General features: G+C 34.6%; 1 protein-coding gene across 1 annotated transcript in view; it reads right to left on the bottom strand.

Annotated features, from left to right (window-relative positions):
• The window catches only part of LOC123692798, a 31,534-nt gene extending 15,752 nt beyond the window's left edge, over positions 1 to 15,782 (bottom strand). The window contains exons 1-2 of the mRNA XM_045637594.1: positions 15,526 to 15,782; positions 7,597 to 7,822 (exon numbers count right to left, since the gene is read on the bottom strand). Of these exons, the coding sequence (XP_045493550.1) occupies positions 7,597 to 7,666 (70 nt within the window). The 5' untranslated portion in view covers positions 7,667 to 7,822; positions 15,526 to 15,782. The remainder of the gene's footprint in view (positions 1 to 7,596; positions 7,823 to 15,525) is intronic.
• Positions 15,783 to 16,409: the final 627 nt, after the last annotated feature.

The following is a 16,409-nucleotide window of genomic DNA, read 5'->3' as shown; positions in this document are numbered from 1 at the left end:
TAGAAAATACCTTTTTTGTATTGTGGGCTTCGTATGAATTACTAAGAAATAGATATTACCTCATCATTGAATGCTCTACCTATATCAATATAATATTATTCTATGTAACATTTTTTTGCTCTACCAGTACGATGAGATATTCCAGCTAAAGATAATTTACCTCATTTATATGTTCAAATAATTCTAGGTTGAATTTACTTTTCCATTGTTTGCATTTCAATGTATCAAGTTAAACACACTGACTCTAACGGACTTTATTCGAACAAAGCAGCAAAAAACTTTAGTTTACCTTCGGGATAAGCTCGAATTTGGAACTATTAAATCCGACTTTTCCTGGATATATTTTCGTCTTATGGCTACGTTTATTGCATGATGTATCAATTGAAATTATTAAGATTTGCTTATTATCTTACCGATATTAAACATGTTGTTGTTGAGAGTGTTTTTTTTCAAAATATCAGTTAAAGGCTAAGTAATAAAGCTATAATTTTCTGTAAATATACTGAGCACTTAAATGAATGGACGAGTTTATAACAATTGCCACTTAAGAGGAGAAATTGCTAGTTTCCTGCCTATGAGCGGGACAAATGTCAACGTAACGACTGTAAGCGAGACAAATATTACGTCATTTGTTTCAAGATAGACGCTGGCCATCTTTTTTTATCGTTAGATATCTCTTTAGCGCCGGTTAAGCTTTATAGCCAACATAGGGGTCAGTGTGTAGAGTACTGCAATGTCGTTTTGTAATAAAAATTTAAAGGAAACTTCTTTCAAATAAAAAAGTAATGTTAAAAGAAAACTTTTTAAGCATAACGTATAAGAGATACATAGGCAATGTGAATATTGAAGTAAGTTACCCACAACTAAACCAATTAATAATAATCGGTTATAATATAGGTAATTGTGTTATTTTATGAAATATAATATGAGATTTAAATTATAGCTTTTACCTTTTCCTTTTTACACTGATTTTCATTTCCAGAATATCAATGAAAATTGAAAAGAAAAAGGTAAAAAGTTAAATTTATTATCATACTATTGAACTCAATAATAAAATAGTAGCGAGTTAAGCTTTAATTATTGAGTAATAATAACAACGATAAATTTAATATTGTTATCAGAACTATCACACAACTATTTTTTTTTATAATGAATTTTTTTTTTTTTTATAATGAATAGGCAGACGTTTGACCACGATCCCACCTGATGGAAAGCGGCGATGTGGTCTACTTGGATGCACGTCTGCCTAGAAGAAGCCTGTTCACCCTCGCTTTGAAAAGGTCCAGATTGTATTGTGCGGGAAATATGGAGCTAGGGAGAGAGTTCCATTCCTTAGCCGTTTTCATTAAGAAAGATGACTCGAAGCGACGTGTTCTAATAGGAGGGATATCTACAACAAAAGGATGGAATCCTTCGCCACGTCTCGAAGTGCGGTTGAGGAATGGAGATGAAGGGATAAGGTTGTGCAACCCGTACGCACACTCACCGAAATGTAACCTATAAAACACCGAAAGACATGCCACCTCACGACGATGCTCAAGGCTCAAGAGACGAGACTCGACTAGTGAAGGGTTGTTTATTATACGTTTGGCACGTCTTTCGATCGAATCTAAAGCTCCAAGGTGGCATCTAGCTGCGCCTGCCCACAAGTGACTACAATATTCAACACAGGATCGGACTTGAGCTTGGTAGAGATTAAGAAGCTGCCTTGGTGTGAAATATTGTCTAACCTTGTTAAGGATTCCGAGCTTTTTAGCAGCTAGATGGGCCTTGGATTCGATAAACTGCCCGAAGTTGAGTGAGGACGTTAATGTAACACCAAGCAACTCTAGGCAGTCGGTTATTGGTAGAGATACACCGCGGAAAGTCGGAGTATTTGTGAAGGTGCTCCGTTTGGCAGAAAATAAGCACGCCTGGGTTTTTGAAGCATTAAAACCGACTAGATTGGCATCGCCCCAATCGGAGACAGCCCGAAGAGTTCGGTTCAAACGCTCCAACATGTCCTCCCGTAGTAATTCAGTTTCAGCCTTTGATGTGCGGGCACTGGATTTGTAACTCTCGACAATAGTGCTGTCATCTGCATAACTGAATATATTCGGATTAATCATGTCATTTATGTGAAGAAGAAACAGTGTTGCCGAGAGAACGGACCCCTGCGGAACGCCGGCATTGATGGACATTGGCTCTGACGAGCAACCATCTACAACAACACGAATCGACCGGTCCCGCAGAAAGTCAGCAATCCATGTAGTAAGGTTGCTTGGGATGCCGTAAGAGGGTAGCTTGCCTAGAAGGCTATCGTGCCAGACTCTATCGAACGCTTTAGAAATGTCCAAGGAGACCGCAAGTGCCTCCCCGTACCTCTCAACAGCTTCTCCTAAAAGATGCGTCACGTGCACTAAAAGATCGCCAGTAGATCTATTATGGCGGAAACCATACTGATGATCATTCAGCAGATCGTTGGTTTCGAGGTGCGTGAGGAGCCGATTATTCAATATACGCTCCATAGTCTTACAGATTATGGAGGTTATTGAAATAGGTCGGTAGTTGGTGGGGTCTGACCGACTGCCTTTCTTTGGAACAGGCTGCACATTGGCAAGCTTCCAGTTTTTAGGAACAACTCTAGTCGTTAACGAGAGGCGAAACAGACGTGTAAGAACAGGAGATAATTCGGGAGCACAAGTTTTTAAAACGATAGCTGGTATTCCGTCCGGTCCACTGGCTTTATTCTCATCGAGATGACGCAATGTTCTTAAAACTTCCTTGTTTGTGATGCGGATGTCAGGCATATGAACGCCACAATGTTGAATTGTGGGTGGAACAATACTAGGTGGGTTTAGACGAGAGTTGTTGGCAAATAATGAGGCAAAAACATCTGCCTTATCCCTTGCATTATGAGCCAGAGAACCATCGGGTCTCATCAACGGAGGTAGAGTGGGACGACAGAAGTTTGTCTCGACAGCTTTGGCCAAGGACCAGAAGGCTTTACTTCCTGCGGGGTAAGAAACAAGCTTACTTCCAATATGCCGCACATGAGCAAAACGAGCCTTCTTTTGCATTTTTTTGCAGGTTTTCGAAGCTTTGTTAAAGGCTTTCTTTTTTTCCCGAATATCGTGAGCTTTACGGATTCGAGCATCGACCCAGGCTTGGAAAGCTGCTTGCTTTTTAGCCAATGCAGCTTTACATTGGGCATTGAACCACGGTCTAGCATTGTTGTTGATGCGAATATCAGAAAATGGTATAAAATATTCCATCGCCTGATGAATCACACCAACAACATTATCCGCACAGCTGGATGGGTCAGCGGTAGAAAAGCACACTTGCCGCCAAGGATAGGATGCAAAAAAATGCCGCATCTCATCCCAGTCCGCTGAGTTATAACGCCATACTCTCCTTGTTCCCTTTAAAGATGGATCTGCAGGAGAGTATGAAGACACGGACTTTACCAGACAGTGATCAGATGTCCCCAGTGGAGCGGAGACAGCGACCACATGACGTTCTGGTTCTGTCGTCAGGAAAAGGTCGAGACAGTTGGCAGTATGGCTGTCGATGTCTGGTACACGAGTTGCGTCAACTACCAGCTGAGAAAGGTTAAAGGATGTTGCGAAATTAAAGGCCTCTTTCCCAGCATGGTCCGTCTTCTGGAACGGGAACAGCCAGTCTGCATGGCAGGCATTAAAATCCCCCAGAAAGACAAGTTCAGCACTCGGATATCTAAGTTGTACTACATCTGCTACTTCACTCAGATAATTAAATAGCCGTGTGGTCTCCTGATCTCCTTTGTGCGAACGGTATACACAAGCATAAACTATCTTGTCCATACCCGTATCTGCCATAATCCAAAGCACAGAAAAACTGGGTTCCTCGAGGTCACGGAGACGCAGAGTGCAAATGTCTTCACGAACATATACACAGGTACCAGCTTTCGAATGAAAGTTATGTTCAAGTATGTAACCGGGGTACCCGAGATATGTCGTGTCATCTGGACATCGGATTTGCGTCTCTGTCAGGAATAGAAGGTGCGGCTTTTCAGTCTCAAGATGGTGGTGGACCGGTGTGAGATTAGAGTGCAAGCCTCGAATATTTGAGAGGTGCACCTGAAGAGAGAGGAAGTGCAGCCGCTGTGAATTCTGTATTCCTTTATGTAACTTTTTCATATTTATTTTGAGAGTGATTAGGCGGGGAGTAAAATAGAAGTTGAACGAGGCAATGCATTTGGAACCACCTAATGTCTACATGCTATCGTCCATAAATAAACCTAGCCTGGAGACTGCGGGGACGCCCGAAACCCCCTGAATATCGCCAACGGGTCCTCTCATCCGATCGCCAATCGGCACGTTGGAGCCAATCCAGGATTATGCACAGGCGGCGGGGCAGCCTTTCTCGAGTGGCTAATTCGTTACTTGGGCCCCCTACAACCTGCGGTCGGCCAGCGGTAAACCGTTTCTTCGGATCCCGCTACCCTCCAAGACTAGGATGTTCAGGACAACAACACATGGACAACAGATTCGGTTCTCCAATGCAGAGCAACTGTTCATACCTATTTTACCCTTCTTTACATGGGCTTCATCTGCCATCATCCCGGAACACGACGAGCGTTTGGCGGCATGGCTTTGACAGATGGGTGGTGACTAGCCGGGACAAATTGTCTTCCACCAGTATAATTCGGTTACTCATTTAGCACTACCCGGGGAGCACGTGTAGGGTATCTAGAGTCAAAGCCTACGGACGCGAGTAACGTTGCCCCCCAAATTTTTAATTAAAAACTATTTAATTAAAAATTTAGTAAACAAACGACTTGGTGAAGAATGTGTCGTTTATATTATGTGGTAAATTTAAAGTCAAAATTACTTCTTAACTATATGTATTTACATGTCACTAACACGCGGCGCTATTATTAAATTAATCGTTATAATTCTTTCACATATTACGTCTGTTTTACGACCTTGCATTTAATTAAAAAACCATAACTTATATGAAAAGCTCTCGTAGCTCTGAACTTTAATGATCAAGCCAGAGAGTTGAATTTATTTCGAGTATAAGTAGTCATTTCGAAACAACTTGTTATTTTAGTTGTAAACATTTTCATAATATTATTAAAGAAGAAAAATTTAATATACATTCGGAACAACCATTTAAACATTCCCTTCATTATTTTTGTAAGCCAAAGGATCGAGATTCGAGATTGGTTGAGAATGCAAAAGCGACTTATTATCCACAATTCTCAGAAAATTAAAGGAAAACATCGTGAGCGAGTTGCTATTTCTTATACCTAACCAATTTACTAGATCTGTGATATGATATCAATTCCGTCGGTGAGCTGTTTCTCCTTCACCCGTACTGCTGTTGGCTTTATATTGATAAAATCGTTTTATTGTAAAATATGATGGGAAAATATCAAGCATTGGGATCAGGACATTGTTTTACTCATTAACGTGTATAATGCATTTATTTACTTGTGGTTCGTCAATGCGTCCTTATAGTTATTTATAACTAATTAAATGAATATATATTATAACTAGTAACTGCCAACTGAGCCGACGGTCCCGGGTTCGATCCCCGGTCAGGGCAAATATTTGTGTGATGAACTCAATTATTTGTTCTTGGGTCTGGGTGTTATTATTCTATATATATATGTATTTATTAAATATTATATTTATCGTCGCCTAGTACCCACAACACAAGCCTTAATTGAGCTTACTGTGGGACTAGGTCGATTTGTGTAATAATGTCCTATAATATTTATTTATTATTATTTATTTATTATTTATTATTTATATATGGTTTTGAAAATACATAAACTGTATGTGTATCGTAAGTGAAAAAATGATTAAAAGTTACTAAAATGTTACTAACTATTGCGTCAAACGCGTGGTTTTGTTTTACTATTTATGACTACCGCATAGAAGCCATATTCGTATCTCTTCTAAACCTAAGAAACAAGAAAGTATAATATTCTCACCTCCCTGTATCTTCGTATCTTAAGAATTTGTAATAGAAATAACTACGAAGATTTTCAAATCTAAATTTTGCTCTGAAACACTAAGAATAGAGAAAACCTTACTATAAGTACTAGACATAAAAGTGTTTGACTCCACGTAACCTTGCGCAGACAGGGTTATTTAATCTTTGTTTCATTATACAGTCCTCTGTCTTGCATGTCAGTGTCTAGAAAATGAGATCTTTCGTCCAATTGTGAGGATATTTCGTCTCGTTTCATTATTTTCGACGGGGTTTGCTCATTTGTGACATTGTCTATGCAAAAGCTGGAATTTCGAAATGAGTTTATATAAAATCTTAATGCGCATTGCGATGTTAATGAAACATTTTGAATTTATAGCCCAGTGTCTTTTAAACGTAAACATCGTTTATTAAATTACTCTTTGAAAACCGCATACGAAATCCATACAAAACCACATTAAACTTCAACGTTAATTTCGCATTCGTTTATTTCATATTTTGTATTGTATTCTATTTACCATTGTGAACAAGTTTATGCAGAAATATGCAGACTACATACATTTTTGCAATTTAGATTTGAGATTAATTCTCACACTTTGTTGAATTCAGGATTCTTTATCAGATATTTACGTTTATTGTTCACCAGGTGTTGCCCATCGGTTTTAGCTTCGAATTTAATATGTCTCTTATACCTATGGGAAATTTATGCGTAAAAAAATTATTAACCCTTATTAAACTAAAAGCCCACATAATCAGCTCGAATCATTCACTTTTAATAAAATAATTCAAAATCTTGGTAGAAAGGAAAGATGGGCTATAGAAAAGGATTACGCTGTGATTACGCTGATTAATATTTAAACCAGATTTACGCCTAACAAATTGTGGTTGTATTTGTTGAATATAAATTAGTTCTCTGTTGGTAATAAAACAATTAATTTCTAAACACGGTTTAATTGACGCTTTCATCGCGCTCTGCCCATTCATAACACGGATTTATCCACAAACCTTAAATTGATTCCATTCACTCTATTTTATTACAACGAGACCTGAAACTATACCCAGTATATTCATGTGTTCCTCATATTACGAACTAGCTTACCACCCGCGGCTTCGTCCGGTTTGTCTAAAACCTAATAAATTATATACTAAAACCTTTCTGTTAAACCGCTCTATCTATTTAAAAAAATCGCATCAAAATCCGTTGCGTAGTTTAAGATTTAAGCATACAGAGGGACATAGGGACAGAAAAGGTGACTTTTTTATACTATGTAATGATTTTATTGAGCATATTATCTTATTTGAGTATGTGTATTTTAAATATAACCCGCATCCTTTTAACGCGCAATTCGTTATTATACCAATACATGACATATTTACAGGGAAATATTTACATTCTTTTTATTTTACTTTTTGTTGAACGTTAATAAAATGTATGATGAGGTAATGATACACTGGGACGCGAATTTTTCTTTTCTGCTATTATGACTGATTTGCGCTACACCCAAACATACAATCTTTTTCCGCAACTTCAAAATTAACCAAACATTGGATCATAATAATAAATAGATGAAAAATATTATTTAAAAGGATATAAAATCAAAACTTAAACTTGAACTGTACAATATAATTGCTCACCCATTCCCCAGAAGGCCGTAGCAAGGAAAGCCACGAAAATGCGGCCTCCCGTTGACAGCATAACCTCCATGCCACCTGTTATCCGATACGCGCTAAACGTCTCATATAGCACAATCACTTCTTTACCGTCGCTGCTATAATCCCATCTATGTATCAAGCACTTTAACTGCAATAGTTCGCCACTCACACACGCACATCCTATTATGTTAATCCCTCGATGGTTTACCTGAAAGGAAAGAATATTGTAACTAATAACGTGTCAAGTGCTTCTTTTATGAATAACAAAGAAAGCAATATGAAATAAGAATTTCAAAGATATATTAGGTACTCTTATCAAAGTGCACTAGTTGAATCATTTATAACCAACCATTGATTTAAACAGTTGTAATATTTTAATATTCTTAGATTAAACACAAAATCAAATCCTAACTTTTCCCATGTCTACAACGAATACCTTCAATGAAAATAATAAGCTTTGTAAAGCACTGTTAATAATTCAAAAACAAAATCCTTGCAAATACTCTCTTTGTGCAAGTCTCATAAGTATTCCGACAGGAAAAGTTTTTGTAACCGCAATTCAAGTTTTTTCCGAAAGTTATGAAAAGTTTTTCCAATCGTTCTTTTGTAATAAATAACACCCTATTGTGAGTTGTAAACGTATTCCACATTGTGTCCAATAGTTCACAGATAGGTCCAAAAGTTATCAAATAAATGGCCGATATTATGAACATGAAACTTTTGACAAAAAGAGGGTAAAGTGCGTGACGGGCAATGCACAAGGAAGGGATTTAGTTTTGGGGTGAACAATATTATATTTGTTGATGTTTTATTTATTGTATATCGGTTCTTATGTCAATACTTATCCTTGATTAGTACTTAAAAACCAAACAGTGTATTGGGTAGTCCAATATTGTCCGAAACATGAACAAACTACAAATATTTTGCAAAACTCGAACTAGAAGTAAATTAAAGATTTAAATAAAATGTTCTATGCAATCTAGGTCAGTTTTTGTTTATTCTATATAAATATTTGTTCTCATCGAGTCTCTCACAGATGCAAATGCATTTATCTCCGTGATCGAGAGACGCCTTCATGTTTATGTATAAGCCAACACAACGCTTACATAAATAGGGTCCAAATGTTTTGTTCTGTACAACAATCCTTCGGACTGCAACAGCCGGGCTGTAAAGTTTCAGAGATGAAAGCGAGATGAGTTGCGTCCTGAGTTCCAGATGGCGCCGATCGCATCTGACCAATCTCGACGCGCTTTTGTTCTCTGTTTGAATTTTATGGACCACGGACTTTCCCAGCTCTTATCATGTTGACACAGACTACCGTTTAATCCTTCAATAGAACCGACCCCGTTCCAATGCCTATAAGCCGTCAATCTAAGTAATTTAAATTATAATTGAATGATATCGAATAAAACACGAGGAGAATACCTTCAATTAACCTTCGATAAATCGTAGAAACAATTGATTTGTTCTAATATTATGTATATTAAATTAGTATTTCTTTGTTGGTTTAATTGAAATATAACATTGTCACGTGTAAAATAAAGGTACCTATAGATGTAGTTTTATACACTGCATCTATAGGTTCCTTATTATTTACATTAGTAGATGTTACAGTCAAATAGCAAACATATTATGGCTGTATCCCTGGATTATGTTAGTAATCCATTATGAATGTGGATTCATAGATACCTACTAACACTAAAAAACAGTCGGTCACACGGGTCACACTTTACAAAACCTCCGTTGGTTATTATGTACCTACCTAACTGAGTATCTGATTTGCATTTTTAAAACAAACTAACTAAGTATGTACCTATTAATATTTTCGGAAACATTGTACACAGAAAAAAGGAAGGAAGGTTTTTTTTTACATTTTAATGGAACTATTAAAGAAATGTGTACAAAATTTTTAAAATATAATTTTACCTCAGTAAGGACTTCGAAAATGTATTGTCTCTTGTAAATCGGATTATACAAAGCAAAAACAGTTCTCTTTGGTAATAGTGAAACTGTACAGAAGCTCTTTTTATAGGAATATTGAAGGCTGAAATAACCTTTGTATAGAATTATTAAATGGACTAGAAACGCTGTCTCATTATTTTCACACTGTTTTAAACAAATTACGGAAACTTCAGGCGTAAGCAAATCTCGCTTACGCAATCGCTCCTATTAATCTTTATTATTTAATATTTTTCATGTAGGTGCCCAATTTACATAATAATAAATGCTTTAACGAAATAAATTATTGCGAACAAAAATGTCTGAAATAAAAGGACGACCTAAAAATAGTCTTATACTGGAAAAATATAAAATTCCAAGATAATAATTATGCGCTTTTAAGCTCCGTTTCTTTAAAATATACAGCTGTTTGGTAGTATTTCTAAAGGGAAAAATAGGCTGGGAACAAACGAAATCCTCGTTAGCGATGTTTAAAATATTTACATTTGTGTCGAAAACACAATTATACATATTTACTCAAATAAAAACAATTTTGAATATCAGTTATGACAAAAGATACCGGGCAAAATACTTTAAAATGTATACATTTTTAATAGCCGTTTATTTTAATAAGCGTAAAAACTTTTGTATTTCTGAAAACACTGTAGAAGATATTCTTAATAGCCATCTTCGTAATCTCCGATTATATAAATTGGCATAGTATTTAAATTAATTGACCCACGCAACTACGTCTGCTCTCAAAATAAATATTTTTCACTTTTTCTGATCTATTGATCGTAGTGTGAGGTTCTAGAGCGTTCCTCGGTAAATGTAGTACCAGTACAAAAAATTTTTCCAAGTGATCGCATATTTGTTCATTCAAAAAAATACTTTAACTTCATCTTTATAATATTAGTATGCTTCCTTCGTGCATGTTAAACCTACTCAATACCAGACCACAAATTTTATAACAGACAACGAAAGGCAGGCGTAAGGGGAAAACAATTTTAGTTTATTAGCTCAACAATCTTAGCTTAGAGAGAACGTTGTTTACTTTGGTGCAAATTTCAGTTAAAGCATACGGAAATAGAGGCTGCCATATCATCTCATTAAAAATATGGGACACGGTGCGAAGCGCTCAGCAAAATGTGTTCCATTGCTCTTTGTGTTGTCTTCTTTTGTTCGTTGATCTACCGCAAGCGCGAAATAGTTACATTTGCGATATACTAAGACAAGTTCTAGCTATGGAGCATATATGCTGTACGACACTTCAGAAGGAGTGAAAGTTTTGCCATAGTCATACCATTGTTTTTATTGACAAAAGATATCTATTATAGTCATCAATCATCATCATAATTAATAACTTTTTGTTCATTCATATAAATAAAAATAACAAAAAAGGCATATCTTAATCATTTTAGCGAGAAGTAATATTTTACCTGTTTTAAAATAAAATTTTGTAACTCATTTCTCTATAAGCTCAGTTTTCTATAAAGATATACATTTACGCTAGGAAATATAAGAAATACATATTTGGAAACTCATTTCCAAGAAATTTTAATTTATTAGAAGGTCTTACCAACGTATAAACAAATATATATAAACATAAAACAACATCGTTTGTCTTGTAAAGTTTAGCTCTACAATAAAGTTGACTTAAGCTTCATGTTCTTTCCATTTGTTCTGATAGACTTTTCTGTTCGATAAATATAACATAAGTCTGTTGTCTGACTGTTATTATATTTGAAAAGATTTACAAGAGCAAAAAAATTCCTTATGTTAGAGTCCACGCTACTTTAAAAAAATGATATCTTAGGTTAGTCCTACAATTTGCTTAACATTTATGTATGTAATTTTGAAATAGTAGATACGCCGGTAACAATTTCTATTCTACCAGCTATAACTAGTTACTACGTCATCAAAGGCTTACACGATAGTGAACTCAAATTAAAGAGCAAATAAAAAATATAAATGTACATGCAAGGTGAAAATTTCGTATTACAAGCAGGATACTCACGTCTGAGCACAATCAAGTGTAGCTCTTTTGTCTAAATAAAAAATTCAAGAACTATTTTACTTAAGCTATGAACGTAAATTTATTACAAAGTTTTACGTAGCTTTCATTTCGTTAATGGGCAGAGCAGACTTTTTATTTGCTAAGCGATAACATAAAAATATCTACTTCGGTCTTCATTGATTTTTTATTAATGTTTCCATACGTGGTTAAGTTAGCGTAGATATTAAAAAAGGCGCACTCTTCTCAATAATACAGAACGACGTGTTATGCTAATGTTATTGCAAACATTTTATTTTTTGCACTGATGCTAGTTTCAGGGCACATACAAATCCCCTTAAGTACCCCATTGTGTTCTAACCACAAAGTGTATGCATATTTTAGTAGACTCGGCCCTTTTGGTTAGCCTATTTTTTCATCATATTACTATACATAATTTTGTACGCTACGTTTTTCAGTTTTTCGCATCGCTTATATAATTGTAGAAATTTTACTGGAGATATTATTTTTCTATTTGGCTTTAGTTAATTGGATTGTACTACAAGTTCTACTTTAAGAAAAATAAGGAAGTAACGTGTCCCATTACAAATAATTAAGATTGACCAATGTTTGATTATTTTTTATTCATTTTTTATGCCAGTACGTATATTAAAGAACTAAAGTTCGTGTTTCTAGACCATCCTTATATCTTAATTTTCTTTTTAAGATAGTCCACAAACGCATTTAGGCACCTCTCCTGTATTTTTCATAGCACCTTCTGCCCTTTTTTATGAAATATTCACTGCGTATTCTTAACCATCAGTTGGTCTACAAGGGATCGCTGATTTAGCCACAACACTGTTGGTTTTTCTAATTTCATTTGTATTTCTAAGTGGTTTGTACCTCGCAATATAGAGTTTTGATTAGATTTGTTTTAATTCTTATAGAAAGCTAGTCTTGATTGTCTTGATAAAGAATAAAAAATACGCTCGTATAATTGACATTCAGTTGACGATAATGGACGAGTTTTCCTTATCTTTAGGCTCGTTGATGCGCGTAAGATAAAAAGTCTCCGTTTCTTAAAATATTCCCAAAATATGTTTAATATTAAATTTAAAAATAACAATTCCATTTTCTCTCTAAATATTGTCGAATTTAAAAATAGCAATTAATTATTCCTTATAATAACTCAATATGATATTTTGATATCGGTATAATGAAAATTTAATTTTAGAATTCAGAAAACAATAATATTATTACAAATTAAATTGTAGTCACCGTTTATAAAATGTAATTTATATTCTCTGCGTATATTAAACAATTATGCATAAGCGCTGTTAACTACAAAATTTTGCTGATAAGCCAATATTAGGATTATAGTGTAAAATTATCGTTTAATACCTTTATTATGTTGTTACACACATATAGTCTTATTATAATTATTATTGTATGAATTCAAATGATACATCAAAGTAATTTAAAAGTAAGAGATACCCCATAGAAAACTAATCATGTAGACTGTCTCGCAAATGTACGAAGTTCTACGGTTTAGAAAAGTTTTACTTTAGCTCGCGACTTCACTCACGTGATATTCGTGTAAAAAGCAATGCCCAATACGTTCAGTCCGTAATATGCCTAAATAAGAAATGTTCAGTAGTTTCGTATGTGAAATCTTCAGATACATACACCCAAACAAGCTGTTGGGATTCTTAATATTTACAGAGGGATCTATAAATCGTGTACTTGATATCAGGGTTCTTTCAACTAACTAATATCGAATTGAAAACAAAATTATTTTTTTTGCATAAATTTAAATACGTTTATTTATTTTTCCGTCGCCTTCGCATATTCACATATATACGAATAAAATATAATAGATACTAATTAGTAAACTTATGTACATAGTATAATTCTTAATGGAACCCCTTCTTCTAGTGATTTACTTACACATAATCGTAGAAGCGAGAGTTCCTAGTTTAAATCCCCGACAGAGATTAAACGTAGGATCTGTTAGTATTCATACCCGGCAAAAGGGCATATCATACAAGACTTTGAACTTTCATAAATTAATATCTAAGGGAATGCAGAAAATCTCCTGCGTCGTGTTTTCGTCTGTATTTTATGACCCCATTATCAAGACTTACTAGGTACTCCCATAAATGGATTGAGCCCTATGCTGAATTGATATTATTCCAGCAGGGGATGGCAATAAATTGCAAAACTATTAAGATCGTTTCCACATTATTCGATTCGATATCAGTAATGTTGATTATGACGATAACGTCGTGAACAGGTTGCGGTGTTACTGAAAAATCGCTGATATTCGATATCGGTGCGGACAGTCAGGAGAATAAAATTGGGTTCACATATCAAACATTTTACTATCGACCCGCCATATACCTACGCGTGTTTTGCGTGAAGCCTATTTGCATAAATAGGCAAACGGACAAAAACTACAACATTTATTTTGGATCAGTTCAAGCCCTTTAATATTTAGAGGAAAGAGCTGTTTGATTTTTTTTTAGGAGAATGAATGTAATATGTTCTTTATAAATTCATAAACTCTGATCATGTAATATTAACTCATACCGTAAAAGTAGCTAAAACAAATCTAATTATACATATATGATAAATACTAATAAGCAGGTTTTGTTGCAATTCGAGCAATCCATTTTTTAACAACTTTCTAAGTATGTACAGCATTTTTTATACTTGATTTGTAGTCTAGTGTTTGTGTCATAGATGCGTCACAAACAATAGTATGAACAATATAAAAAGCCCTAGCGGCATCAGAGTGAATGGCAGAACATTTTAACGAAATCAATTTGTACTATCAATATTGTTTTTATTCAACTGTACTGCCTTCTAACCAGGCCCCTAGAGACATGACTCGGTTGCTCTCCAGGAGTTACCGTCTGAAAAAAACTCAATAAAAAACATAAAACAATAAAATTATTGAGAGTTATTGTTGAATTTATTGTGAGAGTATAAGAAAAAGAGCCCATTTTCCAATTACAATCTTGACTTGAATCTTTGTTAACTTTTGTACAAATCGTTGCCCCGGAAAAGTAATCGGCAAATTTTAAATCCATGAATAATTTATTATTATTTGAAACCTAAATTTTAACCGAGTTGATTGAATCGGTTAATTGAAAATTATTTTTTGTCAATCTAAAATGATTAGAAGGAGATAAATCGTGAAAGCTTATTTTGCTGATTTCATTTTTATCGTGTCTTTTTGTTAGCAATAAAGTAATTGAATGTCCTATTTGCTACTATTTATATTTTATAGAATCGAATACCTATAATCAACTTAATAACAAAAATTCGTCGATGGATTTTTTATTGCGTCAAAAATATGTAATACAATTATAGTTTGTTAATATCGTTATTGTGAGCACAGACTTATTTAATTAATGGCTTTTTAGTAATTTGTATTACCTACTTTAAGTATATTTTAAATCATATTATCTTCGTAAATTAAATAGCGTGCCTGCCTAGAAGAACAAGTAATAATTAAAATAACACTGTTTTTAATCAACTTGGCGTTGTCGCAGTCTTGAGGTACCTATTAATAAAATTCAAAAAAATATTTACATAAAAACCGTGCGCAGAATATAAAAATACCTACGTTACCTAGCACGTTTAGCTTACTTTACTACAAAGATTAAATTAATTCATTACAACGTAAACAAATAACATATTATAGTTTTTAGTTATTAATATGATTAGAAATAATTAGAATAATCATTATAAGGTATATTATTTAAGATTTAATGATTACTTATATTTAAGAAACTCAGAGTTCATCGTTGTGAAAGAATAATGTTGATAAAAAATAATCAAGAAAATCTTACTTATGTACATGTACTTAAACTAAAAATGCAATCTTAAAATAACGTCTTTCTTTTTATAAACACTCATACACTACTTCAGTATTTAAAATAAGTAAGAATAAATTAAATTAAATGCTCACTTACCCATCTAGAGAGAGATTTATATTTTTAAACTCATTCATTAAAACTTGTCAATTATCAAACAAAAAGTTTGCAAACTCCTACAAAACTGAGTGTAATCAAACACAAATGTTCCACTTCAAAGTCGTCGAGTGTCGTAGTATGTGTAATTACTAATTAAAAGCGAGGTCATTTACGCGATTGGCTTTTCGACAGGCGATTGACAAAGTCGAAAGGAGCGTGAATCGCGGCCGCGGCTGAAATTCGTTCAGCGCAGTCGGTCTCTCTTACGGCACTGGCAGGCCGCCTCCCGCGCGCACCGCGCCGCCCGCCGCGGCCTCCGTGCCGCCGCCCGCCCGGACGCTGCGAACTCCGCTACCGTAGCCAGCTAAGCCGAAGCTTTCCTAAATTGTGTGGCCTTAGTGAACATTAATTATCCCCAACTTAGTCTGATTAAACCTTGAGGAATTATCCGGATTGACAAAATTAACTTTTAACTTAGATTTATGTCATTTCAGGCGACGAGTATGCAAGCTGAGGGTCCCGAAGTTTAAGCACTTGTAGCCAACTTATGTAATCTTAATTGTTAATTTCTATAATAGAGTCGTTTAACTTGTTGGCCTTTAAGTTTGTCTTGGTCAATTAAATAATCGAGAAGCTTTTATAATACAACGACAGATTACCAAAAAGTTACATACAACTAGTTTTGTAACTTGTAATCTAACAAATAGAAATAAAAAATAAAAATATGTTCTTACCCTCAAGAGAATTGCGATAAACCCGCATTGTGTATGCAATGTGCAGTTTAAATTTTTTTACTGAGAAACGGTATTAAAATTTTACTCCTGCAGCAATTTTATACGTCTTTTTAAAAAAATTTAATTAAAAAGATATAATTAGTGACAAAA

The sequence above is a fragment of the Colias croceus genome, chromosome 6, assembly GCF_905220415.1.
Source record: "Colias croceus chromosome 6, ilColCroc2.1".
Lineage (NCBI taxonomy): Eukaryota > Metazoa > Arthropoda > Insecta > Lepidoptera > Pieridae > Colias > Colias croceus.
Note: the sequence above shows the minus strand (reverse complement) of the source record. Positions and strands in the feature narration are given on the sequence as shown.